The 27,758-nt window shown below is 39.9% G+C and overlaps 1 protein-coding gene across 10 annotated transcripts; it reads left to right on the forward strand.

Annotated features, from left to right (window-relative positions):
* Window positions 1-295: 295 nt before the first annotated feature.
* LOC117411411 (putative tyrosine-protein phosphatase auxilin) lies at window positions 296-27,673 on the forward strand. 10 transcript variants are annotated; one of them, XM_059031518.1, is made up of 19 exons: window positions 296-530; window positions 6,651-6,786; window positions 8,366-8,516; window positions 10,417-10,466; window positions 12,296-12,444; window positions 12,523-12,643; window positions 13,260-13,401; window positions 13,597-13,791; window positions 14,680-14,797; window positions 15,237-15,316; window positions 17,453-17,646; window positions 19,558-20,007; window positions 20,714-20,872; window positions 21,459-21,554; window positions 21,770-21,904; window positions 22,213-22,503; window positions 22,726-22,874; window positions 23,059-23,235; window positions 23,863-27,673. In XM_059031518.1, exons 2-19 carry the CDS (start codon window positions 6,774-6,776, stop codon window positions 23,962-23,964), a joined length of 2,772 nt encoding a protein of 923 aa, XP_058887501.1. In that variant the 5' UTR covers window positions 296-530; window positions 6,651-6,773; the 3' UTR covers window positions 23,965-27,673. The 10 variants fall into 10 exon arrangements, with proteins under 10 accessions (XP_058887501.1, XP_058887494.1, XP_058887497.1 ...); XM_059031511.1 differs by lacking the exon at window positions 296-530 and having other exon boundaries at window positions 6,398-6,786; XM_059031514.1 differs by lacking the exon at window positions 296-530 and having other exon boundaries at window positions 6,398-6,786; window positions 8,381-8,516.
* Window positions 27,674-27,758: the final 85 nt, after the last annotated feature.

The following is a 27,758-nucleotide window of genomic DNA, read 5'->3' on the forward strand; positions in this document are numbered from 1 at the left end:
GTAGTAGTAATAGTAGTAGTAGTAGTCGTAGTCGTAGTAGTAGTAGACTACTACGACTAATAATAATCATAATACAAAATAAAATTATTTTGTTTTCAGAAAAACAAACTTAAACACAGAGAACAGTAAAATGGAGGATTCAATGGATGGATCAAATTGAATGTGAACAATACAGAGATGCATTTTATTTTCCAGGCCACAATCGGTCAAATGACAAGTCTGCAGTAATATGGGTAAGCAAACCTAATGTAGTTTTTATTCCCGTTCAAAGTCCGCGCCACGTTTTTCACCATATGTTTATGTCCTGCCTGCAGCAGTGATTCTTTCATGTGATGCTATATAACCCTGCAAACATTCAGTACGCAATAGCCCACAATTATCATGCACCAGTGTTAGGATTGATGACACCGTGGACGTACCTCGTTGACCTATGACTGACAGTGAATGACAAATCAAGGGTCAGCATTTCTCAGATTTGCTGTTCTGCAGCTGAAGAAAAAACAGGAGAATGAAAACAACTGCACATAAAGGTATGGGAAACGCTTCTAGAATGCGTGTATACGGTGACTGTTTTATGCAGATATGCTATAATAATACTGAGTAATGCATTACCGCTTTGGGGCAACGATGGCGAAATATAAATATACTGGTAGTTAAGGGATGTATTATGTTCCAAAAAAAAAAAAATACATGCAAATCACGGGCTTGTATTTTAAATTACAATTAAATGTGATTAATTTAATGGAATATAATATTAATACTAGCTACGTTGTTGTATATTGTGAATTTGTATTGTGGAATGTGATGACTTCACCAACAGCAACAGTAAGACATTTTATTCCCACCATAGAACTATTATAGTTATGAATCATTTTTATTGATTTGTATGTTTAATCATTACCAAATGTCATGACATACATAGTTACAGTTATTTGAGTTGGAATATAGTTTGTTTTTGTTTTTTTTCAAAGAAAAACATGTATACTATTTTTTTCTGTATTGTATTTATCACCATCTAAAAATACAGTACGATAATGATCCCTGCTGGGTTGATAGAGATATTTATGTAGTATGAATTATACTGTGAAAAACTGCTTTACCGGAATAGACCTGTTTTGCCCTTGAGATACTATATAAAAACGACCTCATACAGTTGAATGCTTTCAGCTATAGATTTGGACAGGCCTTAAACCCGATGTTCTTCTCTTTGTGAAAACAGTCAACCAAATATCACGAGAACAACAGTACAACACCATTTTAAACTGCACGATATTGCACATCAGATATTTCGTTTTAGACAGTGATTTAATTCTATAAATAATTAAATAAAAAGAATAAAAAGAAAAAAGGGTTGCTATATTAAAAAAAAAAAAAAAAAAAAAAAAAAGCAATCTACAGTGCGTGTTGACAGATCCATCAGTACTGTGGTTTCGCTGTTACGTCATTATCGCTCTAGAATTCCGGCTATATAAGTGAAATGCATGTTAATAATACGTGGAGACCGCCTGTGAAACAATGGCATGCGTTTGGCTTAATTTCTGTGGCTATCTGATCATTCATAACACATGAAGACCGCACACACTGAACACATGGTAACAGTGATACAGTATGCCCGTTTCTCTCTTTTAAGCATGATGCTAATTTTCCATTAGTATCCTATGCGATATAAACATAATTCTATGTTTGGTTTATTTTCACGTTCAATTTAATGAGCCCCAATGCTCTCTGTAAATCTCTCTGTTAACCTGCCATGTTGTCTGCACTGGTGTGTTAGTCAATGCACTGACTAGCGCTGTATTTCTGGTACTCACACTGAAGAGCAGAGCTGTGTTTATATATCCCAAGGTACTCTACTGTACAGGAGTATGTATTTGAAATTATTACTGAAGAATTCTTGATTCTGTTCTGACCTATGACATCATGCCATGGCTTGGTCCTTTGGCTAGCTTCCAGGGAATGGAGGCTGACAAACACATGTGATTTTGCAGCAGCCATCTCTTCTCATTTTCTGTAAGCATGCCGCAAGCTGGAAAAGCCCTGAGTCGTGCAGAAAAATGTATGATGAATGTAGAAGCACAGTGAAATGTCCTGGAGTGAGGGGGAGTTGGGGTGTTTGCATTTGAAGACTAGCTGAGACTGAGAGAGCGATCAGAAACTCAGGGGTTTTCTCTGCAGCATTGGTGAATACTGTGTGCATGAAACCACTGGGTAAACACACTGGATTGTATCAGCCAGCTATTGGTGGTTATACCAGGATTTCTTCTAAAAATAGATGTCTGCTACCCTCCAGGGAGATTCTTCAGACATTCTCTGAATCCGTCTGTATTATGCATTGTCTTTCCTCATAACCTTGTTTTTTTAAGTTAGGGATGATGTTTTCGAAACACGGCTTAATAAATGTGTGAAACACAATATAATACAGCCTCATAGATACATGCCTGTTCTAGGGAGGGCTCCCACCTGTCCCTGTTTTCCCTGGGTTGTCCCAGTTTTGAGAAATGTGTCCTGAGAATTCAAAATGCCTTCCCAGGACATTAAATGCCACCAGTACCATAAACTGAGCTCAAGTTAGATAAATCAGGATAAAATATTACCCTACCTACAGGATCAATTTGTTGATGCATCCAGAATGCAGTGGTTTACAGTTCCACAAGAATGAGTTGCTCTAATGCTCATTCGCTTTGTGAATCAATGCAGACATTTTTAATGGGATTCTGAAAAACCTGAGTTAGCCCTATTACTATTACTATGGTTGTAATGCTGATATTGTGAAGCATCTTGCTTTAGCTGTGGTACAGCAATTCAGACCTGTTTTAATATGTCTCCTATACACATTAACAGTTCAGTATTTCATTAACATCAAGAAGACTTGAGCTGTTGTGCAGGGTCTCGACTGTAAAACGTTAGACAGGAGTTGTTTGAAGATGTTGTTTTTTTATTGTGTTAAGCTCAAAGTTCAGTACCATGTCCACATTTTAAACATAATTGTTGAATCTGCTGGGGGGGCTGGGGGGGGGGGGGGGCGGGTCTGCATTGTGGTTTTGTAAGAGAGACTTTGCACTTACAGTGACTAACAGGATGTTATGTTAAGCCACATGGGAGTTCACCAGTCAATATACGGTAACCTTCAGTGTCAGTTTTTTGCAGTCGCACAAAGCAAAATTTGTCTAAACGATTTATGATTATGAGTTCCACAACTTTGCGATTCAAAAAGGCTTTCAAAAACAGTGATGTAACTGATACAAATACTGGATTGTTGTGTAATATTGCACCCTGCTAGCTTTACTTCTGCACAGTACTACTGTAGTAGCCTTATTGAGGTTGCTAGCGTGCTACATTGTACTAACGTTTGTGTTCCCATCTCTGTTGTAACTAGTCAAGACAGGGCAGCACTGGATCTCAATGAGCATTCCAGGTTCAGTAGATTAGAGGTGTAATTCAATAATGAACTACTTTCACACTTGAACTGGAATGGCGTAAGTGCCCTACTGTTGGCCATTGTGAAATCATTTGCCATGCCTTATACAGTATAGGCAACCTATCAACACCTCTCTTTGCATTTAACAAGGAAACTACGGATTGTGTTGTGATTTTTATTAATAGAAAACGTAAAGCTCAGTTCAACTTTAATGTGTGTTACCAAAAACAGCTCTAACTCTTTAAAAAAAAAAAAAAAAAAAAAAAAAAAGCAGCTCTGCCTGGTAATTTTACAGTTTACAAAGAGCTTCTCATGTACTGTATCCATGTTTTTTTTGCAATGCTTAACCAAAGGTATCTGAAGTTTACAATGCTGACCTGTGCTTAGCGTGATTTCAGTTTGCTTTCGATTACTCCAAGCTGCAATGCCTTTTCCATGGTATACCACAGGGAACGTATGATTACATGCTGTCCTATATACAGCGTGCAGTAACCGGGCTGCTTACAGCCCCTCTTGGTCCTGTATTTAGAAACATTTTTGAATGTTTTGTGTATAGCTGCATCTTATTACTTGCAGAGGAACTGCATGAGTTTGTTTTTCTGACAAGTTTCCCAGCTTTCTTCCTTTCTGTGAGAAATCAGGAAGCACTGGAGCTCCCAAGGAATTAAATCCAGGAAGGAAGACAAGAAACGGAATCACTTGTTAGAAAAAGTTTCCTTTTCAAGCTGCTGTGGCGGCTCGCAGTTAGCAAGAAAGCAAACCGCTTCTCCTGACACAGCACTGCATGTAGCAGTCAGTGCTGACTAATCTACTTCAGCTCATTAGCAGCATGATGACCAACCTCTCTTTACGTGTCTAATGCAGTGAACAATTTAATCAAGCTGCGGTACTTTTGCTACATCTCTCGAACCTTCAGCGAAAAACGAGAGAGCGTTAAATACAATCATAATACCAAATGAATAATGCTGATTTTGAGTAGAGATGCTTGTTGTGTTAGAGAGGTATATAGCATTTGTTAAGAGCTGTAGTCTTTCATCATCGGATGGCTTGAATGTTGTGATATTCTTGTTACATTTGCTGATTGACGTAACTCCTTACCATTGAGAACTGAATACTAAATCAGCAAGCCCAGTGTGTGCACATGGTTTACTATTCCAGTTGTGTGAGGATGTAGTGTCTGACCTGTTGGTTAATGTTTCTGCAGCAGACCCGTTTGAGAGTGTTAGTCATGGCTTTACAATCATCGTTTGCTGTTTGCTAATTGTTCTCATTTAAAGTTGGCCGCTTGGGCGTTTGGCAGTGAACAATTCCAATTTACAACAAAGAAACTGAACTGGTCTTGCAGATCGTGTGCCACATGACATGGGACCTGTTTGTCATAGTGTAAGCTTGTTTAAGAAGATATTGCCATTGTAATTACTGTTATACCTATAAATACATAGAAAGATATGTAGCAAACTGTTATATCAACTCTACTGTCCACCTGCGTTGTTTAGGTTTACTTTAAGAGGTGAATAAGGGGTTATTATTTCACATGTTTGTTCATAACATTGTAAAGCTGTACAGTGTTTTTTAAAGTAAAACGTGTGAGATCACCAGTGGCTCCACTAGTGTAGACAGTGCTACATAAAGTGTGAGGTCATGCAATCGGGAGCTTGCTGGTTCAAATCCAAGTCATGCCGAATTGCAAATCTGGGAGGCGCTCATTGGTTAATTAGGGAGGAACATTGTCTGTGGTTGGTTCAGAGAACCTTGTTGATCTTCAGTCCTCCTAAGTAGATCACATCGGTGAGGTGACATTCAAATTCGGAGCGCGTGGTTGGTCCCATACTTACTGTGCTAGTTCAAGTCCTTGTGTTGAGGTCATGGTAGTCAATCTTGGCAGTAAAAATGAGCCCCTGTTTTGTGGCCTGGTTGCATGTACAGTTCCTGCAGACAGACACGATTGTCTTAATTGTGACAGGTAACAATACAATACAAAGTGTGTTAAAATTAGAAAGCAACTGTAAAACCCATTCTTATCTCAGCTCAGATGTTTTCAGTATGTGATGAGCACTTTCAATTCAGTTAATCTAAACGGTGACACATCTGAATACTGCAGTGGTTTGATTCATGCAAAGAAAGGGACTTTGATACAGTCTAGCAGCGTGTGTGTGCGTGCGTGTGCGCATGTGTATGTGTGTGTGTCAGTGTGTGTGTGCGTGCATGTGTGTGTGTCGCTGTGTGTGTCAGTGTGTGTGCGTGCGTACATATATGTGTGTGCGTGTGTGTGTGTGTCAGTGTGTGTGTGTGTCTCAGTGTGTGCATGCGTGTGTGTGTGTGTGTGTGTGTGTGTGTGCATGCGTGCGTGTGTGAGTGTAAGTCTCTTTAGTGTGTTTTTGTGTTTTAGATAAATTGAACAATTGCCCCTTTGTGTCCTAGAGAGTGAGGAAAACATAACTGCTTTATTTCATTCAGGATTGAATTGAAAATGACTGATTTTCAAATTAATGATATTTACACATAATACACATAAGAATGGATGTCAGCTTTTATATTGAGATTGGTGTTGAAATTGCAATCTCGTTTTCCCTTTTATATGCTGTGATAAATGGCATTCAATGAATTAACTCAGAAACACTGGTGTTTATCTAGACAATAATTACAACCAAACACCCTTAAATATTTGTTGCGCTAACTAAGAAATAGTCAATGCAAATTCTGTACTCCATATTGTCATTTCATTGCTGCAAATGGCTTTTAGGTTGCAAATTAGACATTACATTGACATGTCATGTTGTCACTTTAGAAATGCTAGAAATAAAAGCTTTTTTTAAAACAGACAAAACAAATACACAAAAAAAGAAAATGTGTTTAATTTTAATGGCAAGGAATATTTCCCCTCCAGATAAAATCAGGCAGGCTTCAGACGCCTATTCCTTTTACATGCTATTGTCAGGATTGGCCTGCTGCCAGGAGGAAGCCCTGAAAGGACCCGCTAATTCGTCAGGGAGAGCAGTCTGCTTGTATGTGTTGTCTAGGAAATGCAGCCCCAGTGACAGGATTTTTCACAGGCAGAAGGAAACAGGGACACGAATTCCAAAATCCCTTTTTAAAGAAATCTCCAGTGAAGGCCGTGCACTGCTCTTTTCCCCTTTGCATGTAAGCTGCGGATGTTGGTATCCCTGTGCTCATGAGCCTGCTCGGTGGCTACAAGAAAAAGACTGGTTATGATGGTTATGAATCTTTACAGCTGGTCGACAGCAGCGGTGACTTCAATAACGGGGAGAGAGCCGGCAACACACAGGACAAGAGCTCGACGGAAGCACAGCTAGCAGCTAAAGGAGGCCCAGCCAGACAGGAGGACTGCAGTACCATGGACAGCTCAGGTAAAGCCACTGCCAGCACAGCAATCCTTTATATTATTACTAGGGTGTAACCCTACACCACAGTGCATGGTCTGCTGAATACTGTTCTGCTGTTGTTATATTGTAACTGCATACTGTTAAGGTCTACTGAAATGTTATATGTGCTTGTGATGTCTTTTTTGTGTGTATTTCTGTAATGTATAGTATATCTGTTTGATGTCTTGTACTTATTATCATCATATGCTTGTTGTCTTTGTGGATTTTTCATTTGCATGCGAAAAAGGCATACAGGTAGCGGTACCTCCTTTCTCCTCCACTGTTGCCTAGGCTAGTGCTGTTTTACGGTGTACTGCAGTTTTGAATGCATTTAGATTTGCATCTCGTAATCCAAATCAGTTTACCAAAGATTGTATGTTATAGTTCGGATCATTTCATTTCTGCTTTAATGCTTTACTGTTGTTGGACTAGATTTCACTAGACTAGTATGTCTGTTTAATTCATCAGTAGTGACACTGGGTTTTAGATGAGATACTATGGTCGTTTAGCTGTATTTGCCCTTATGAAAAAGTCAAGAATTGACATAAATTAATGCTGCCTGTGCATTGATGCACAATGCATCCATATATCTACACATTAGTCTGTGTGAAATCTTTGCATGTTGAGTCTTACATGAAACATTGTACATGCTTGAATCATTCAGGAAAGAGAATCCGCGATATGATTGAATGCAATTGAATAGTGATTGATGCAATTTGACATATGATTTAATGACGATAATAAATTTGGCTGGAGGCCTTGTCCAGGGTGCATGACTGTTACTTGCATTACTGGAAGTAATTTGCTAATTACTTTTACTCGCACATCTTAATAGGAGGATCGTTGTGGTGGCAGGTGTAAGAAAGGGGAACCTTTTCTTGGTGGAATTGAAACATGACTGCTGTGAATGCTAGACAATACTGTCGTGGGAGGTGCACTGCATTTCACAGAGACATGAGGAGGCCTTTAGGGCTCAGCCCATTTGAAATCATAATGTAATCATGGAGCGTTTACAAGCGGAGCAGCTTCAGCTGAGCTCTACGTGGCGCCACCGCCTTCATACTTTTTAGAGGGATTTGCACTACAGCAGTGGAATGCATCTTTGCAATGTTTGCAGGGGAGCAGCCTGTGCAGAGCCACATAGCAGAGATAGTGCATAAAATTTGCTGCAGTAGCTCCCAATGGATTTCTATTCCTGTGCCTATTACCAGAATATACGTGAGGGTATTCAATAAAAAAAAAATATATATATATATATAATATAGATCATTGTGTTTTTTCCACTCTGCTAATTTTATTTTTTCTTAGCATATTTATTAAAATAATGTGCACAATAATATATGACTGATATTCATATCTATTTCTTAATTCGTGCATGCAGCGAACGTGTTTCTTGCCATTCTCATCAGGGTTTCATCTGCCCTTCTATCGAGGTGGAATACTTGTAGTGGCAGCAATGCATAGAAGAGCATGTTACTCAGTGCCTGTTATCTGTTCCTCCACATGAGGTCATGTGTCTGTGTCGTGTGTGTGATTGTAAGTCCCTGAATCTGATCCTTTGAAGGGGCTTCATCTCCAGATATGGAGGCCAGCTCTGGGGGTGGGCTGCTGGACATTGTGAAAGGAGGGGCGGGGAGACTGTTCAGCAACCTGAAGGACAACCTGAAAGACACCTTGAAGGATACCTCTTCCAAAGTGATGCATTCTGTAGCAAGGTAAGCCTTTCTTTTAATATATGTTATTCATTTCAATAATGCTACCATATGTTCATGGCCATTGCCCATCACATTGTTGGGATGTTTCTGCTATGTGTGTATATCGGTGTATGTAAGCACAAGGTAATCTGTTTTTGATGAGCTGGAAAAAAGAAGTTCTCCACCACTTAAAATTGTAAATAGTTTGACCATGTACTGAATTACAGGTAGCGTTTAGTTACAGATACCGGTACTGCTGACCCCTGAAGGTGGTAATACAATATTACCGTCACACATTGGATCTGACCCTTTTGTACAGTGGCTCACTTGATTTAGTGCCATGATTCCACTGCTCAGAGAGCTCATGGCTACAGCTGATCCCTGCAGTCACAGAAGAGTCTAACAGAACGCAGGCAGGATGGCGTCTCTGATACAGATAGGGTTGCTCTTTTCTGAGCCCAGATCGCAGAATCGGACAGGTATTCTGATACAGAAGAACTAAAAGAAACTTAATGCCATGACAAACAGAAGTTTCTTTGAGTATTTCTAAATGTATTACTATTGAGGGTTGTATAGTTATGGGGGAGTTCTGATCATATCAAATCTAGCTGTACCAGTGGATACAGCAGATAAAAAATTTAAAAAAAAACATCATGATGAGATGTTTTGCATATATCCTGTATGTATTATATATTCAAATTAAAGCAAAAAAGATTAATGGTCATGGTTAAACATTTTAGCTTCCTGAGCCAAAAAGTGTAGGGAGTTTGTGAGTAGCCCCTCCTGCTGCTGACAGTGCCTGTCAGTGCCTTATCCTGAGGAGCTGCCAGCTCTATAGGCCCCACAACAGAGTCTGTGTTTGTCTGACAGGCAGCAGCCTCACTGCTGAACAGAGGGAGGGGGAGGGGAGGGGGAGGGGGAGGGGGAGGATGATTCTTGAACTGCTCAGTGCATCTCAGAGATTGTTGTCAATGCAAGCTGTCTGGCAGTGCTGGAATTCAACCCTCCAAACCTCTCTGTGCTGTGCAGTACAGTGAAGGAGGACTCGGCCTGTGCCTTTCCCAGTTCTCATTCCTTATTGATGCTGTTTAGCTTTCTAATGGATCCAGACAGGCTGTGCCATTTCTGGCATAGAGAGACATTATTCTTTCCTTCTTTCTTTCTTTCTCACTTGGTTTAATGTTATACAGTATATATAATGAAAACAAATTGAAGTAAAAGCTAGCGATATAGTCACGCAAGCTTAGTTTAGAAAATTAAAACTTGAAGGCCAGTTTCTCTAAGGGTTTGAGAATTCAGCCCAGAAGACGTCTGCTTCTGTGAAACGACTGGCTTCCTCAGCCCTGTGAAATATTTATAACATCCTTAAATGTTCATCTAAACAGTTTTTTTTTTCTCAGTGTTTCATGTTGTTTTGAGAAATGTATCTGTACTACTTTTAAAAAGAATAACTACTTACAAAAAATATTTAAAAAAATTAAATTCCCTGGCTAGCTGAACTGAACACCCCCTGCCTGCCGTTCAGTCCCAGTCCTCTGTGAAGCAGAGATGGCAAATTGTGGCAAATTGTATGATTTTACTTGCGACATCTTGCTCCCTTAACAGATTTTCTCCCATTTCTTGGATGCCTGTGCTTTCATGTATCTTTGGCAACAATGTATGATACATATTGAATAAATGTAGAATTTCTAAATGAGTCCATGTATCTAGGGATATGACCTATAAGGCTACATGTATCCCAGTCAACAGGAGTCTAAGGTCAGTCACTTCAGAATATCTACTTAATGTACGTGGATTGGAAATTCAGAAAATTACTTTGAAAATTATTTTGTAAATTTGTTTAATCCCATCACAGCTTTTTGTAACGTGTATGAAGTGCCTCTCGTATATTTTTGTATATTTGTGTGTTTTTCTATTTCAGTTACACAAAGGGAGAACTGGACATTTCTTATATCACCTCACGGATTATAGGTAAGTACTGTATTTTAAAAGTAATATCTACAATATCGAGGCAGACCTAATATCTCAATGATAAAATTAAGATGACAATACATTTCTGGGTGTTGAAACAACGCAATGGCAACTGCTACACAGTGTTCTGCTGTTTCTACCTGTACCAGTCTGTGCAAGTCATCTCTTTCTATTCCAGTATCAAACTGGAGCTGCCACTGGGGCCAGTCTACAATCCAGTCTGGTGTCAAAGATCGCCTATTTGTGTCATGTTTAAAATAATTGCCATTTATCATTGCCAAATGAAACAAACAGGATCGAGATCAAACTGCTTTGAGCTTAATCCCAGTTGCAGGTGGAAGCAAGACATTCGAGTTTATTAGAGTGCAGCGGGTCTGTAGAAACTGTCACTGAAATATCTAACCCTGCCAGGACTGTTCTTTATGCTTCTGTTCTCAATATATCTCAATCACAAGAAGGTTCTGTATTAAGTTCGGCGTACACAGCTTAAAAGTTATTATTATAATTGTCGTCTTTCTCTTTGACCCCATGGCATCCACCAAAATCTGGAAAAAGAGATTAAAAAAGGTTATTGTTGTTATTCTAAGCTTGCATGCAAGCCTGCATTGTGTCCCAAAAATACTGACATGTAGCAGTCAGCATTGTGCACATACAGTAACTTAGGGTACAGAGACTCAGTGGAGGAGACCGTACATGTCTGTCTGATTGTTCGTATGAATGTCATGCTTGCAGCTTGAGAACAGTTCTTCTAGGTATTGCTATTCAGAACAGTTCTTCTAGGTATTGCTATTGTTTCGTTTTTGATGGTTTCAATATCCAGGCCTGAGGATCTATGTATGCATGATTTCTTGTCGCTGCTGCTTGGTTGGGTTAATGAAGGCTACTGCTTGTCTCCAGAACAGCTTGGACTGATCTGATGAAACTTTTTGCATGGACTTCTGTTAAAGTACATATAGCTAACACAATAATTCCACTAAATTCCATCTAAAATGTATTGCCACATTTTCCTATATCAAGGAGGTACACATTATCTTCAACGTATATTCGATTTTTGTATTGCATTTATAAACAGTATAATTGTCGAACACATCTTGCACTGTTTTCCATGCTGAACTGCTCATTGAAGGACCGCATCCGACACATCTGAGGTACTTCTGGGAGTTTGAGCCTTTGTAGGAAAAACAGTTCTGAAAGTATTATTTTTTTTTTTGTATTTCTGTAGAATAAAAAATTGAAAAATTAAAAAATTAAAATACAGTCTATGTTTGCCATTAATTTTTTTAAAAAGAAGTCAAACTCTCAGAAGCCGGAAGCATTGCAATGGAGTACCAATCACTGCTATTCCAATGACTGATGTGTTTTCAATGGCGATTTCATTCCTTTAATGCGACTTTAGGAAGTTGGCTGGAAGTACAGCATTGAAGCGTTTGATAAATATACATTTCCAACACTTTAAAATAAATTTCCATTAAAAAATCGAATTCATCTGTACCGTAATGTGTGTGTTTTTCATATAGGAAAATCTGATACCAACGAAATTACAGCAATATATATTGGGTAAGATTTACAGGAATAATTTTGTTGACACCATGAATTTATTCCTCATGCTGTGAATTTTCTTCTTCGCTGTACTGACACCTGATTGGGAACTTGGGAACCACATGTTCGATTTTGATGAACCTTTGCATGGCGAGTACTATGAGACGCTATTCTCCTGGTAATGGGTGACGGTCATGCTACCCTACTGGAATGGGTTTTGTCCTCCTTAGGGGGGACAGTTAGACAGAATGGCATTGTAAAACTGTTTAATCTCTGCCCTCCTCACACAGTGATGTCATACCCTGCCGAGGCTGTGGAGATTGGATACAGGAACCATATTGAAGATGTCCGATCGTTCCTAGACTCCAGGCACATGGATCACTACACAGTCTTCAATCTGTCACAGAAACTGTACCGCAGTGCCAAGTTTCACAACAGGGTGAGTGGCCACTCCTATAAAACAAGTACAGATTGATGGACAGACTGAAGGCTGGCTGACCGGACTGTTCTTTTGCAGGTGTCCGAGTGCAGCTGGCCCTCCAGACAAGCCCCCAGTTTACACAACCTGTTTGCTGTGTGTAAGAATATGCACAATTTTTTACAACAGAACCCCAAGAACGTCTGCGTCATTCACTGCATGGTAAGACGAGACCTCAAGAGTGCTGGCTTTGCTTGTGCATCGTAGAGTTCATCCGTGCTTGAGGAATCTGCTTGTACAGGTAGATGTATTGGTTAGATTTGTGTACAGGGCCATTAACAGGGATTAGGAATCAGGATTGGGGATGTGTGCTCCTTCCTGCTGAATGTTTGTAGAAATAGTGTCATTCTGCAGGTTAAGGACTGATGTATTTAAAATCTATTCTCGTTCTTAGTACCTTTTTAACTGTGGAGTCTGCTGTTTAACATGTATTTCGTGAATTAATATTGCTTCACTTGGAAAAGTCTCTAGATATATAACATTATACAATCAAATATGAATCTCTCTCACTATATATGTGTGTCAACAAAATATATGAATCTGACTACCTTCATTTAATATTGCAGTTAAAAAACACAAATTACTACTACGACTACTGCTACTACACCTACTACTACTACTAATAATAATAATTCAGCCACAATTTGCTTGCACATCGCTCCTGCATGACCCTATTCCCCTGTGAGCTTGCACGGGTGTTATCATGCTGTTCATGCTGGCTGCAGAGCATACCATTCTCAGATATTGTGTACTTGATCGCTCTTTTTTCATACTATTGTCTAAGGATGGCCGAGCTCCCTCAGGCGTTCTGGTCTGTGCAATGTTCTGCTTCTGTCACCTCTTCAACAATCCACTTCCTGCTATTCAGTTACTGAACTCCAAGAGACCCGGCTCTGGGCTTTGGCCTTCACACAGGAGGTATGGCTTTGACTAATCTAAGCGCCTACGCTGGGATCAATCATCTAAGGATTTAATGATCACGGAGGTTACAGTCCTGTGTGCTGCCTTGGTTGCTCTCTCCTTTTTCTCTAACCATGCCTGCTATTAAATACAATGCAGAATTGACTATGTACCGGTTTGCTCTCCTGATGTTTTACTGTTTTGCTGTTGCAGGTACATAGATTATGTATGCAGTATGGTGTCTGAGAAACCCACGCTGCCTCACTGCAAGGCTCTCATTATAAAGTCAGTCACTATGAGCCCTGTCCCTAGCTTCAACAAACAGCACACTGGTTGTCGACCTTTCTGTGACATCCTCATTGGGGAAACAAAGATATTCTCAACAGCACAGGAGTATGAGAGAATGAGGTAAGGGTTACTGACCATGCTGAGCTCATTCGCTTCAATGCAAACACACCCTGGCAAAAATCCCTCGTCGCCCTAGAGGAAGATGCTATACATGAGAGTAACTACAGAATAAAAAAGGGAGCCGATACTGTACCCTCTACTGCAGCAGTGAACTAAATCTGTTTTGTTATTGCTGGAGCTCCTAGAGTTCCTTCAGGTAATAGTAATTATAAAGGCCTTTTGTTGTTTCACTGTTCTCTTACCTTTTTTATACAGTCATTCTTAATGATTCTAACTGTATATCCTCAATTTAATGCTGCCCTCAAATAAACACTGCCCTCGAATAAATGCTACCCTCAACAAGAAACAAATAAACAGGACACAGATTTACCATACTGGACCCATGTTATTCAAAAGAAAAAAAGCTAGAAGTTTAGAAAATCACCTAGTCAATAAACATCACCGTCAAAGGAGGGTACCACCCTCAAACCGTACTACAGTACTTCCAACAAGTGCCGCCTTGAATAAATGCTGTTTTAGGCAATTTAAGACAAACGCTGCGCTGTGAATTTGAAGATATAAGACGTTCCTGTTTCACAAGTATTGTCTATTTATTTTTTGATAAGATGCTGTGTTAAGGTCCTTTTGGTTATGAACTCTGGAGCTGCTGCCATAGACATCTGTAATGTAGGCTAGATCAGCCAAAGTGTCTTATATTAGTAAGCGCCAGCACCATCTAGTGCACAGCAGTGTATTACCAGCAGATCGCTAGATGGCGACTGTATTAAGATTTCGATCAATAATATAGACCCCAGGGTGTGTACAGCACAAAGCGCTTGAAAGGTTTGACTAATCATGCTTTATATACTGTAGAGTTTTCGATTGTATTGAACACATTGCTTTTTTAAGGGAGCACAGAGTCCTGGAAGGGAAGGTGATGATTCCTCTGGGGGTCAGTGTGCATGGGGATGTGGTTGTTTCAGTCTTTCACATGAGATCCACTATTGGAGGAAGACTTCAGGCCAAGGTAGGGAATGATTTGACCGGGGGTTTGCAATTCCACTGTCCATTAGCACTCCCAAGTGTTTCTTGCATTCTTTAATTAACTATGATTGCTTGCAAGGAGAAAATAAAAACATGTTAATGTCACAAAACACGTGATGTGCTTAAGAGAACTAGAAATGTAAAACGTAGTTGTCTGGCTTTAGTTTCGTTAACAGGTGTTTTACCTCTTTCAAAATACAGGAGATAATTAGCCTGGAGTAAATGGTTTGAAAATATGGCCACATCGTTCTTATTCATGTTAAACTTATGTCTTGATTTTATTTTTTTTGTTTCAGACTGTTAAATATGGCAACATTTTTTATTTTTACTTTAAGTATGTGTAAGGTGACTTCTTATACAAGTTATTTTTCAAACCAATAAATAAATTAAATCTTTCTTTTCTTTCTTCATTTCTTTTTTAGTTGACAAACACACAGATGTTCCAGATACAGTTTCATACTGGATTCATTGCTCCTGGAACGACAGTACTAAAGTTTACAAAGTAAGTCTGTCTGTCTAATTCATAACCTATACAAGTTAAATAAAACTAAACTTGTTTCAGTAGTTCGGGACAAACACCAATCACAAAATGTTTTAGTACAAATATTTATTGTAGAGAATGCGGAGTATGCGATTTAACAGAAAAGTATGCTGTATATACACATTCATTTGGCATCAAACCTAACTTGGTTTGAGGGTTCGCTGCCTGGCCAACTGGACGAGGCTGAGACCCCCATTTGATAAAACATAAAAACTGTTATTAAGAAAGGTGGAGATGGGGAGGTGGTGGGTTACGATGAAATCAAAACGCAACTGAGAGATAAGTGAAGAGGGTATTTATAGTGCTAACAATTTAAATTAGCTAATGTGTAAATTGAATGATTCAATTTGGTGATGCGGAGATTGGTGTCTGACCCTCCTCCCGAACTTTAATTATAAATTTCATAAAGACCCACCCCTTTTCACAGCAACAACTCTGATGAAACCACAGAAATAAACATGTATTTTTAAATGCATCATTAAAAGTCCTTTGAAAGGGCTTTTGTTTGGAATGACATGACAAACTACTTGGAGTCATCTGCTGTTGCCGTGGCGTTTACAGAATTCTGAGCAGAGGCATTGCAGTAAAGCCCTCCTACTCATGTGAAGTCCACTTTCTGACAGTTTGCTACATATAAGGTAAAGTTTTATAAGGGCTATATTCGGGTGTCGCTCAGAAGGAAGCAGGTCGTGGTGCCTGCAAAGGTTTTTACAGTTGAGTAAACAGACTCTCACAGCATAGCATAACACCAATCATTGCCAACAGCAGAGGCCTAAAATACATTGTCAGTTTAGCACGGTTAGCGTTTTCATTTTATTAAAAAGGGCACATTGAAACTGGGGATGCTGTTTGAAAGAAAAAGTCAAACCGCAAATCAAACAATGTCTAATTGTGTGGGTTTTTACAGGAATGAAAACTAGAAACGATTAAGAAACAATACCATAAAGGAATGGGAGTTTCAGAGTGCCTTTGCATTTTGTTGGTTCATGAATAAATTGGCTACACCATACATGTATTCGTTCAGCTCGGATTGCTACAAAATACATTTGGCCTAAATCAGGTTTTTGGTCAAATGAAGTTAGTGTTTTAAAAACTACAACAGCGCTGGAAAATAAGTCTTGACACTTAAAACCCAGCAGAAGGGATTTAGTGGATATGCATAATTGATGAAAAGCAATTGCACTGAAGGTACTAGCTGCACTCGGAACATGGAGAAATTAAGGGCATGGTCTTTAGAATGAATATTTGAATGTTTGTCCAATGTACTGTATGCTGCTCCTGGTGAACTGAAATGAACGGACTTGTCTTTTTAGCCAAAAGTGCCAATTTGGTATCTGTACATATAAATGAATTAAAAAAATATTCGGCTATGCAAAATATCATTTTTTCTGAATCGAATGGGCTGATACTATTCCTGTGATCGCTAAGGAATCTGCCTGTCAGGTTTTCCACTGAAAACAATGAATTAAAAAGTGTATTTTAATTACCCATAAGCCCTGAAGGAATTGCAGAGTATGACATTAGTTATGGTGGTAAAACATAATAGCTTGCTGTTAGGTGGATGTGGTTGATTAATACATGAAATTGATTCATAATTCTAATTTCCAGCCGCTTCGTAATAATGAAGCCCTAGTTTTAGAGAGCTGTTTCTGAAAGGATGTTTAATTCAACATTTGCTCATGAATAACTCTCTTAGGCTAATGTAACCAGAGAATCCTTTTTTAATGTTACAAATTAAAGGTTCGCTATTAGGTGCAGTAGTGGGTGACTGTACTGGGCTTTTACCACTGGGTTTGTTTAGCTTTGGTTAAATGAGTTTGGGGTCTTCACAAAAAACACATAATTTGGGACTGAGCACTCTCACAATAATAACGCACGAGCAGTCTCAAAGGGAGATGCAAAGGATTGCATGGAGACTGAACTGCTCCGAGATTATACATGCATTGCAATGGAGCTCACAGTGCCACTGACTGTGCTATCGCTGCTCCCTGGATAACTACAGTAGATTTTAGTCTCCAGTGCACAGCCCCTGGATTCTCGGGTAATGTTATATACATTGCTTGTGATTGTCTTTAATCTCGATCCTTGTTTCCTCAGGCCCGAGCTGGATGCCTGTGATTCCCCGGATAAGTACCCTCAGCTCTTCCACGTGGTGCTGGAGATTGAGGTGGAGGCTGCTGATAAGCAAATGGACCTGACCTCCCCCTGGGAGCACTTCCCCACCAAGGATCTCAGTCCCAACATCCTCTTCTCCTGCCACCAGGAGCACCAGGACGCGCTGGCGGTAGGAGGTAAGATGGGAGGCAGCTGTAATCACAAACCTAACGGGACTGCCTCCATGTGCTGCAAGTGGACAGTTCTTTAGCTCTGTTTTTTTAAAAACAGCAAATCTGGAAATATGCCAACTCACACCATATACTGCATGGGTTATAACTTCCCTTCCCTAATAAGTAAAGTTTGTTAACATCTTCCTTCAGAACATGTTAAAACAAAATGCGTTTACCTTCATTGGAGTCTAGTCTGTTTGCTGCTGTTTAGCAGTCTTCTAGCTGTTCCTTGCCTCCTCAGTGCCAGCTGTCTGTTATTAATCTAGGCAGCAGTGTGGAGTAGTGGTTAGGGCTCTGGACTTGACCGGAGGGTCGTGGGTTCAATCCCAGTTAGGGGACACTGCTGTTGTACCCTTGAGCAAGGTACTTTACCTAGATTGCTCCAGTAAAAACCCAACTGTATAAATGGATAATTGTATGTAAAAATAATGTGATATCTTATAACAATTGTAAGTCGCCCTGGATAAGGGCGTCTGCTAAGAAATAAATAATAATAATAATAATCTCTTCTAAAGCGCTCCTTTTCCAGTAGGTAACACCCTTTCTGTCACAGTGGATTACTTCTTCTTGTGCCGTTTACTGACAGAGTAGGCATTACTGAAACAAAGAGCTTTAGAGGGGAGTGAGTGATTCCATTCCCTGCAGTAGATATCATGGGATTGATAATTAAGACAGAGATTGCCTTTTTACCTTTGACCCTGGTCATGTGCCTCTCTCTAACAAACAACCGTCAACACAACATAGTATAATAATGAATCTTGAATTGTAACATTTTATTAATTGAAATATGGTTACACTGTCGTATATTTGTTGTAAAGAAAATAAACCTGCTGCAAAGATGGCACAATGCAGAGCTGGCACAATGCAGAGCTAGCACAATGCAGAGTTGACACAATGCAGAGCTGGCACACTGTAGTCAAGCAGTGCAAGCAGGGGGTCCTGGGCAGCTGACCACTTCGATTCATTCTGAGCACCTGTGTTTAAACACTCCTGCAAGGAGCACTGCCTTAAATGTACTTCAGACTCCCAGAACACAGTTCAAAACTCTCTCTCTCTCTGTCTCTCGCTCTCTCTCTCTCATGCTTTCGCTCTCTCTCTCGCTCTCTCGCTCTCTCTCTCGCTCTCTCTCTCGCTCTCTCACGCTCTCTCGCTCTCTCTCTCTCTTGCTCTCTCTATCTCTCTGTCCCTCGCTCTCTCGTTTTTAGAATTAGTATTATTTTTCTTTAGTTTTTTCGGTTCAGGTTTTTGTTTCTGAAATGTTCAGTATCAGGTATTAATGGTAGCTGACATACAGTACAGTGGTGTCCAAACACACATAGGAAGGCATGATTTCCAGAAGAAGAACATGCAATATTGCTTCATATGTATTAATAAACCATTAAAATAATGGTGTGCTTGTAGATGAACAGTTTTTTGACTTGCAAGTAAAGCCATAGCCAACTCTGTGTATAAAATAAGATGTGTATATATATATATATATATATATATATATATATATATATATATATATAATTACAGTGGGATAAGGACCTGGGCCATTTAAATGCTGTCTGTAATTCGGTGTGTTTTATTCTTACAAGGTTATCTGGATATGGAGGAGTTGGAAGGTACGGTGCATTACAGGAAGCCACAGTGTAACACACCCTTAATGTAGCTGTTCCAATCCATTTGCTTATCCTGAACCTGCAAGAATCCTGAATCTGCCTTCCATGTCCCCAACGCTCTTCTAGTTGCAGTGTTTAGCCTACTGTAGCTCGTGTTAGAGTCACAGAGGTCCCTGCTCCTATGGTGTCTGTTTTCCAGTGCAGCCATCTGGCCTTCACCAGGTAGAGAAACCGTTCTCACGAGCCTCCTGCTGTTGTTGTTATTTCTCAGATCCCAGCAAGGGCCACCCCAGCACTGAAGACAAAGCGGCGCTGGTGCATGAAGACAGCGAACCCTCTGACGATGAGCTCCTGTCTCTCTCAGGCCAGCAGAGCAACACCAGCAACGAGAAGCAGCCTCCGCAGCAGCAGCAGCAGCAGCAGGGCACACCGAAGAGCAGCAAGAGGCAGGAGGCCCAGCCCACTCCCGCGGCCGCACCCCCACCACCGCCCGCTGAAGACGTGGACCTCCTGGGTCTGGATGGGGGTCTGGGGGACAAGGCCTTCACCGGACAGCCGCAGCCGCCCCCCACCAACGCGGACCTGTTGAGCGACCTGTTTGGAGCGAGCACCCCAGCCTCGCCCTCCCACAGGCCTCAGCCAGACAGCAAGCCTGCATCCGCTCAGTCCACCCCCAGGAAGGCAGCCCCATCCTCGTCCCCCTGCCCCTCACCAGGTGAAGGTGACCCGCGCCACTCTGTGTATCAGCTGTGATGGAAGCACTAGGCAGATCTGAGTGTAAAGGGAGGTCATACATTTTGAATTCCTTTTTAAAATCAATTCCCAATTCCAATTCCCTTTTTAATCAATCCCCACACATCATTGATCAAAATTGTGATTAAGAGGAATTCTGTTAAAAGGAGCTTCTCACAGTGGCAACAAATTACTTCAATTTAAGTCGCTGTTTGTCAATTTAATTGGCTTCAAATGAAAGCAGTGTAATAGTCACAAAAAATATGTCTCTAAAATATCAATTCCAATTCCTTCGAAGAAATTGGAATTGGAATTGGAATTGGAATTGACCCTGACCCTGAAGCCCTGTTGCAGTGATTGCTCTGATGAATCTCCATAGAGATATATTCCCGTGTTAAATCATTATTACGGGAAAATTGGGGCTGAGTGGAAATATTCCAGTACACAGTCCGGTACGCCCAGGTATTTCATTCATTTATGAATTATGAATGATTTCATCTTTCTGTTGCATTCTGTTTTTTAAATAAAATTATGTATGTTTAAGAACAAGATACAAATCCTGTTAGGAGCTCAATGTATCCATCATGGCTTTGATATACAGCAGTGGGTTTTCGAATTGTAAGATCTTGCAGCACTGGGAGGATCCAGGGCATCCGTTTTGCTGATTCTGTGTTTTTTTTTATGTTGATTGGCAGCTTTTGATGCATTTGGATCCGGACCTAACCCGGCTGGGCAGGAGTTTCTGGGATCGTTTCTCGGGCCAGGTAATGCTGGAAAGAGTGACCCTTTCCTGCATGTGACCCGGTCCCCCTCCCCCACAGCAAAGAGCACAGGCAGCGACCCCTTTCACATGTGTAAGGGCTGAAGACATGCCAGTGCTCACCTTTAAACAAAACATCAACTCACTCCAGGGTAGTGCATTGAGATATTGCTCCTCATTCCAATGGGAGTCTCTATAGACGCTACATCCACACTTTCATTGACTGTGCATGGAGGCTGTGCTTACTTTCCTATTTCTTTTTTTACCTTAATTTACATTGAATGATTCCTCTTAGGATCTCTCTTTAAATGTGCTATTCAAGGTTTTGATTATTATTAAAATAAAACAGTTTATTACGATAGTGTTCTGATGACACATTACAAGTGTAGAGCTTTGTGTGAAAGACTTGGAAGGTATTAGTTACATGTTCTTACAACTGTGTATCTCTACATCATGTAATATTATTGTTAATAAAGGTGGAGTGTTGTAATCAAAACTTTTATAACCTATTTCTTGGTGCATTATTGACTGTCTGTAATATATCCTTAAACTGAAGTGTCATCATGATCTCGTTCTCATCTATTATTCCATGAATATGACATCAACAGCTGCCTAAACAACCTTTTTAAAATATAGTTTTGAATTCATTAATTCAACTTCATATATATCTTGTCCTTTAGGTAGGACCTCCCCTGTTCCTCCCACAACCCCAACAGTGAATATCCAGCAACCGAACCTGATGGGAGGCTGGGAATGGAGCAAACCCGTGCCAGCAGGTAATACAGACGTACGCACTGTACAGCGTATGCTAATGTACAATGTGCAGATTGTGATAGCAATTTCTATTTCATAATTCCCATGTTTGAATCTTAATACAGTTTAATTGGTGGAATGCATTAGAAACATACGATGCCTGATGCATTAAAAACATATTACACTTTCTAGCTGGCCTAAAGAAAAATAAATCACTTGTTCTCTCTTGCTCTCCCAGGGGGATTTGGAATGGGAAGCAAATCTGCATGCACCAGTCCTACAGGGTCTGTCCACAGCACACCTACCCACCAATCCAAACCACAGACCCTGGACCCCTTCGCTGACATCGGGGCCCTTGGGGCCAATTTAGGAGGTTAGGCTCTTTTATTTCTCTGTCCGTTTCAGGGTTGTGATGGTTAGAAGCAGTAGTGCAGATAACCTGGATCCGTTCATAAAGCGATGTTGTCTTGGCTTGTTGTTCTTGTTGTCTTGCTCATTCATTTTAATCTCTGCAGCAGTTTTCTCATTTTTAGTTTTTCTTAAGCATTATCACATATTTCCTCATTCAGCTGTCCGCCTCTTTTTTGTAGCAGAAGGAAATACTATCTAAGGTACAGTATAGAATTTGCTCTCTGTTTTCTCTTTCTACATTCCTGGCTGCATTGACTATTTACCTAACAGGTGGCTCAGGATTCTCCAGCAAGCCCACCACTCCCACTGGGACAGGAGGAGCATTTCCGCCAATGGGATCACCACAGAAGCCGTCTCCCCAGCACACAGCGGGAGCGTCCTGGCAGCAGAACACTGGTTACTCCTGGCAACAGGGGGGGTCATCATGGCAACCCCAGCAGGGTAAACCGGCCCCGGCGCCCATGCCCCACTCCTCTCCACAGAACAGGCCCAACTACAATGTGAGCTTCAGCGGTGTGGCTGGCGCCCCCAACGCCAGCGGGAAATCACCGGCCAGTTTCGGTAGGCATCATGCCCTCTTTATTCTTAACCCATCTTCGCCCCAAGGCACAGATGTAGAAACAACAGCCGTTTACAGAGGAACACAGTATTAACCCTTAACTGTGATATATGAAGTCCCAATTTGAAGGTAGTTTTCATTCCAGCCAAATAGCGTATGCCATTGTTTTTTTATTGTCTAGTCCCTGCTTGCCACTTTCATTTTCTCTGGATCATTTGCTCTAGGAACAAAGCCAAAAATGCAACACGCTAACTTTGATGACCTGCTGTCTAGCCAAGGATTTTCTTCTGCCAAGGACAAGAAAGGGCCCCGGACAATAGCAGAGATGAGAAAGGAGGAAATGGCCAAAGAAATGGACCCAGAGAGGCTAAAGGTACAGCAAATCACTGGTCCAGTCATTTCCTGGCACTATCTTGATGCCACAGTTTGTAGTCTTGTTCGGTGTTCAATGTATTTAGTGTCTAGTGCTGTGGGCTGGGATCCCGGTTTTAGAAACGCTGGATCCTTTTCCAGAGCTTAATAAAAAGAGCCCTGCTTGTTGTCCATGTTCTTCACAGCTCCTTGAGTGGATCGAGGGGAAGGAGAGGAATATCCGAGCCCTGCTGTCCACCATGCACACTGTGCTGTGGGAGGGGGAGACCAAGTGGAAACAAGTGGGCATGGCAGACCTGGTCACCCCCGAGCAAGTGAAGAAGGTCTATCGCAAAGCGGTGCTCGTGGTCCACCCAGATAAAGTAAGTACGATGTTGCATCTCAATGGACTGTACATTGGTGTAACTTTAACAAATATCAGTGTGTTTTATTAGTATTTAAAGAATACCAAGAACATGTGTAGTGCTCTGTTTGAGCATAATAGATAATGATGACCCCTGTAGGTGAGGCTTGGTAATGAGATATTCATGCTATTAATTACCTGACCACACATTGTATAATGCAGCAGTGTGGAGTAGTGGTTAGGGCTCTGGACTCTCGGACCGGAGAGTCATGGGTTCAATCCCAGGTGGGGGACACTGCTGCTGTACCCTTGAGCAAGGTACTTTACCTAGATTGCTCCGGTGAAAACCCAACTGTATAAATGGGTAATTGTATATAAAAATAATGTGACATCTTGTAACAATTGTAAGTCTCCCTGGATAAGGGCGTCTGCTAATAAATAATAATAAAACCGCTGCATGTTGGGCATCCAGCAAGCCAGCATAATTAATGAATGTCTTTAAAGAATGTTGTTTGTTTTCTGTAAAAAAAAACTTTAATGAAACATGAAACTTTAATAAAATCTGTTTTAACCAATGAGTTCAAGCTTTGTCTGCAAGCTAAAAAAAACATTTTTTCTTTCTATTAATATTATTGTCCTCTTGCAGGCTACTGGACAGCCGTATGAACAATATGCCAAGATGATTTTTATTGAATTAAATGACGCTTGGTCAGAATTTGAAAGCCAAGGACTGAAACCACTGTATTAAAATGCTAGGAAGTACAAGCCCCAGTCAATATTTTATCCTTCAGAGCTGTGCTGTGGATTTTTGTTTTGTTGTCACTGTGATGTATTTTTTCCATAGAGAGTTTAATATACCAGGTTAGTTGTTTAGATGTGAAAATCAGACTCGCCTATTTAACTGGTGCACGCTGTCAAATGGGGGAAGATAAAGTTGTCTTGTACAGAACTTTCTTGACTGGAACTTAAATCAATACTTTGTTAAAACAACGTTATCCTTTACGGATGAGACATATTATTATTATTATTAATAATAATAATAATAATAATAATAATAATAATAATAATAATAATAATAATAATAATAATGTCTTAGTTTATCAGACACAAACCTTGCATTTTACAAACTATTCAGACCGGTTTGATCATGGTCTGCTGAAAAGTAATTTCAGACCGCTTTCAACTTGGTCCCAGTGGCTAATGGAAACAAGGCATGGGATTTGGGATTTGGGATTTGACTTTGCTTAGGCAGGACTGATTTGGATCATAGTAAATCCTGGAACAGCTTATCCCATTAATTACTCAAATATTTTTTCTTTGAAAAAAAATCAGAACACAAGCTGTATTTATGTCATTTGACACATTCTAAATCAATATGCTACCATTCCATTTGGACATGACTTTTGCGGTTAACAAAATGAGAGTAAATTATCATAACAATATAATTAAAGATTAAATTAAAACAATAGGTAGATGACAGTTTAAAATGTTCAAATTACAAAGTAGCCTGTCCTCAAATGAGGGCAATGGTACTTAATGGGTTCAATCGCTCACTAGGAAACTGGAATGTTGTCTTTTTATAGTTCCTGTCCTCAGAACTCCGGGGTACATTTTGAAATCTGAATTTGGCAGAAGTGTTTGGCAGCCTTTTTCCATTTCGTGAACTGCACAACAGACTGAAATTTTCCTAGTTTCCGTACACTTTTCAGATACATAGATTGATCCAACTGAACTGGGTTGTGCCGTGCATGTTAAAAAATCTACGTTTGTCTCATCCATAGAGGACCACTCTTTGTGTGTGTTTTTGTTTTGTTTTACCAGAAACGCAGCTAGCTTGTTTTAATAAAACCAGTATATACCTTTAAATAACTCAGATTGAGATGTACTGTATTTATGAGAAGCCGTTTACAGAAGTTTATTTTTAAATTGCATTCAGAATAACTTGCAATACAAACCCTGCAATTAAACATAACATACAACAAAAATGAAAGAAAACTAATAGAAATGTTTCTATCAATACTATTATTGAGAGAGCAAAGCTAACAGTAAGGAAAGTGAACATTAGAAGGAGGATGTTTTTCAATGAAATATATGTAATATGCAATGCAGTCCACCTTTTCATTGATCTAATTTGTGGGAGAGTACAGGAAATGATTGAACAGCAGTTAAGCTTAGCACATGTTTTACACCAATACACTCCAGGAAAGAAATCCTCGTTTTGCAATTAAACATACCTTCTGAAATTAAATCAAAACTCTTAATACAGCATTGTTTCTTGTTTTCAAAAATAACTGATCTACATGTTCACAATCGGCACATGGTATCCACAACCGGACCAGTTTAAATGGATTTTATCTGGGAAATCGTATTGGCACAATCTGATGTGCTTGGAATATATATTGAATCTCACCCCATTATTGTAACAATGAAAATATTCATTTAAAACAGTAGTTACATGCATGCACTGTTCAGTCCAGGAGTGTAATACTGTTAAAGCATTTCAGCAAAAGGGTGTAGTGTGAGTTGTGTCATTGCATTTAACCCAAAGCAGTTCTGATCCACAGCACTAGAGAGTGCTACTGTTTGCACTTGCACTGTAACTTCATTTGCATGAATTTGACATTAACTACTACCTTCCAAAATGCTCTGGTCCCACTACAGTCCTAATATGTGTTGGGAGTACTAAGGTATTTAGAAAGGGACACAGAGTTTTTGTGGGTGTAGATCATCTGTTGCAAGGTTTCCTACCGTGAAGTTTTTGTATCTGTTCTATAAACCTTAGTGTATACCAGACTGCTTGTCTGTCAATACCTGTATGAAGATCTGAAGATGTGAAAGGGATCATATGTTTTATATTATGTTCGTTCTTTTGGTGTTCTCTCAGCAAATGAGAAGTTTCACTGTTTTTGTAATATATTTTATAAAACAATGCACACTTTATTCACGAAAAGTTATAATTTATTGTAAACAAATATAATTATTTAAGAAATATAATTATTAATTTCTTTCTTTTAAAAAAAACAGGAATTTTTAGTATTTATGAAAATATTTTCGCTTATGGTTGGGATTTTAAGTCAAACAAAACAGAGTATTCAGCTAACTGATACTTGTTGGATATAGTTGATAGTTATAGTTGGGTGCAAAATGAGGTTTCCTTAATGGCTGTGAGAAGAAGTCACGCGTTAACTAATAGAAAAGTATTCTAGAATGTTGAATTGAAGACTCTGTCCTGTTTGTCCTATTATGGCACCAAATCCTGTGAAGTGTCTTCATCTTCCATGGAGTCTATTTTAATGAACTAAACAGCAGGGGATCTGAATAGCACCACTCTTATATTAATCCAGCTGGGTTGTGTAACGGGCAGTGCTGTGTGACGCAGTGCTGTGTGATACACTGTCGTGACGGATCGTGTCCCCGGTCGGTGAAATGAGATGAGGTTAAAAGCTCTAAACCTTCGAATGCAGACGAGCACTGTGGTTAAGACGCTTGCTTGCAGTGCTAGGGGGTGCCAGTTCATGCCCAGCCTCTGCCCTGTTACAGCAGTTTATTCACCCCCGTAATGACATTACTACATACCCTAAAAATCCTGTGAAAGGAGGTTGAAAAGCCAGGTTTATAAATGTTCCCTTTGCAATAAAAGTTTACCACAGTATCTACTGTGCATTTAACATCGCTAACCCTGGTGTTCCATGTTTATTAATATGCTTTACCATACCTCATTAGTCTTTACAGTGCTTACCAATGCTTTATTACACTTTGCTATGCTTTTATTATGGTATGTGTATAGGGATTAGGGTGGCGGTATTAAGATCTGTCACTGTTTAGATTAATAAAATACCCCCCCCCCCCTTGACATATAACCTGTGGAAATATCATGTTGTACTTTATAAATGAAACGCTTCTTTTGTTTGTTCATTTGCACCATTGTGAAAACCACTAATTTGTAACAATAACATTCCTGGGTTTGGCAAGACCTACCATGGCCTGAATTCAATACAAAATGAGTAACAGGGCTGTTTTAAATATAGCAGTGCTGCTGCACCATTCAATAGCATGTCTCCCCTGTGAAAATATAGCAGTGTGCTGGACCATTCATTAGCGTGTCTCTCTAGTGAAAATATAGCAGTGCTGCTGCACCATTCAATAGTGTAACACAGCACAGAATATCTCAGTGACCAGTGGTCTTGTGTTAGCAAGCATCTGCACAGTTAAAACAACACCTGTAAGAGCTTATCTTCCTGCCCCTCTTTAAGACTGGTCTATTTTCAAATGTCCAACTGTGTGAGAAGGTGGTGAGTTTTTGATACAATATGTTTTTGTTCATCTGCTGTAAAAGTATTACTGAATTGTGAATTATGTTTTTGTGAGTTGTTGGTTATGTTACTGCCCATTGCAACCTGTACATACAGTTGTGTGCAGTGCACAAACACAAAATAAAAAAAAATACAAAAAACAAAGTAGTGGTTTGTTTGTTGTCAAGGTTTATGTACACAGAATATATTTGTCACACTTTTTTGTGAACTGTTAAAAGGTACTGATTTC

The sequence above is a fragment of the Acipenser ruthenus genome, chromosome 10, assembly GCF_902713425.1.
Source record: "Acipenser ruthenus chromosome 10, fAciRut3.2 maternal haplotype, whole genome shotgun sequence".
Lineage (NCBI taxonomy): Eukaryota > Metazoa > Chordata > Actinopteri > Acipenseriformes > Acipenseridae > Acipenser > Acipenser ruthenus.

Excerpts from the sequence above, each read along its gene's own strand:
- LOC117411411 (XM_059031511.1), top strand. The coding sequence starts at position 6,591 with ATGAGCCTGCTCGGTGGCTACAAGAAAAAGACTGGTTATGATGGTTAT. Across the intron at positions 8,517-10,416 it reads GTGATGCATTCTGTAGCAAG|TTACACAAAGGGAGAACTGG; the intron begins GTAAGCCTTTCT and ends TTTCTATTTCAG. Across the intron at positions 13,402-13,596 it reads CTTTGGCCTTCACACAGGAG|GTACATAGATTATGTATGCA; the intron begins GTATGGCTTTGA and ends TTGCTGTTGCAG.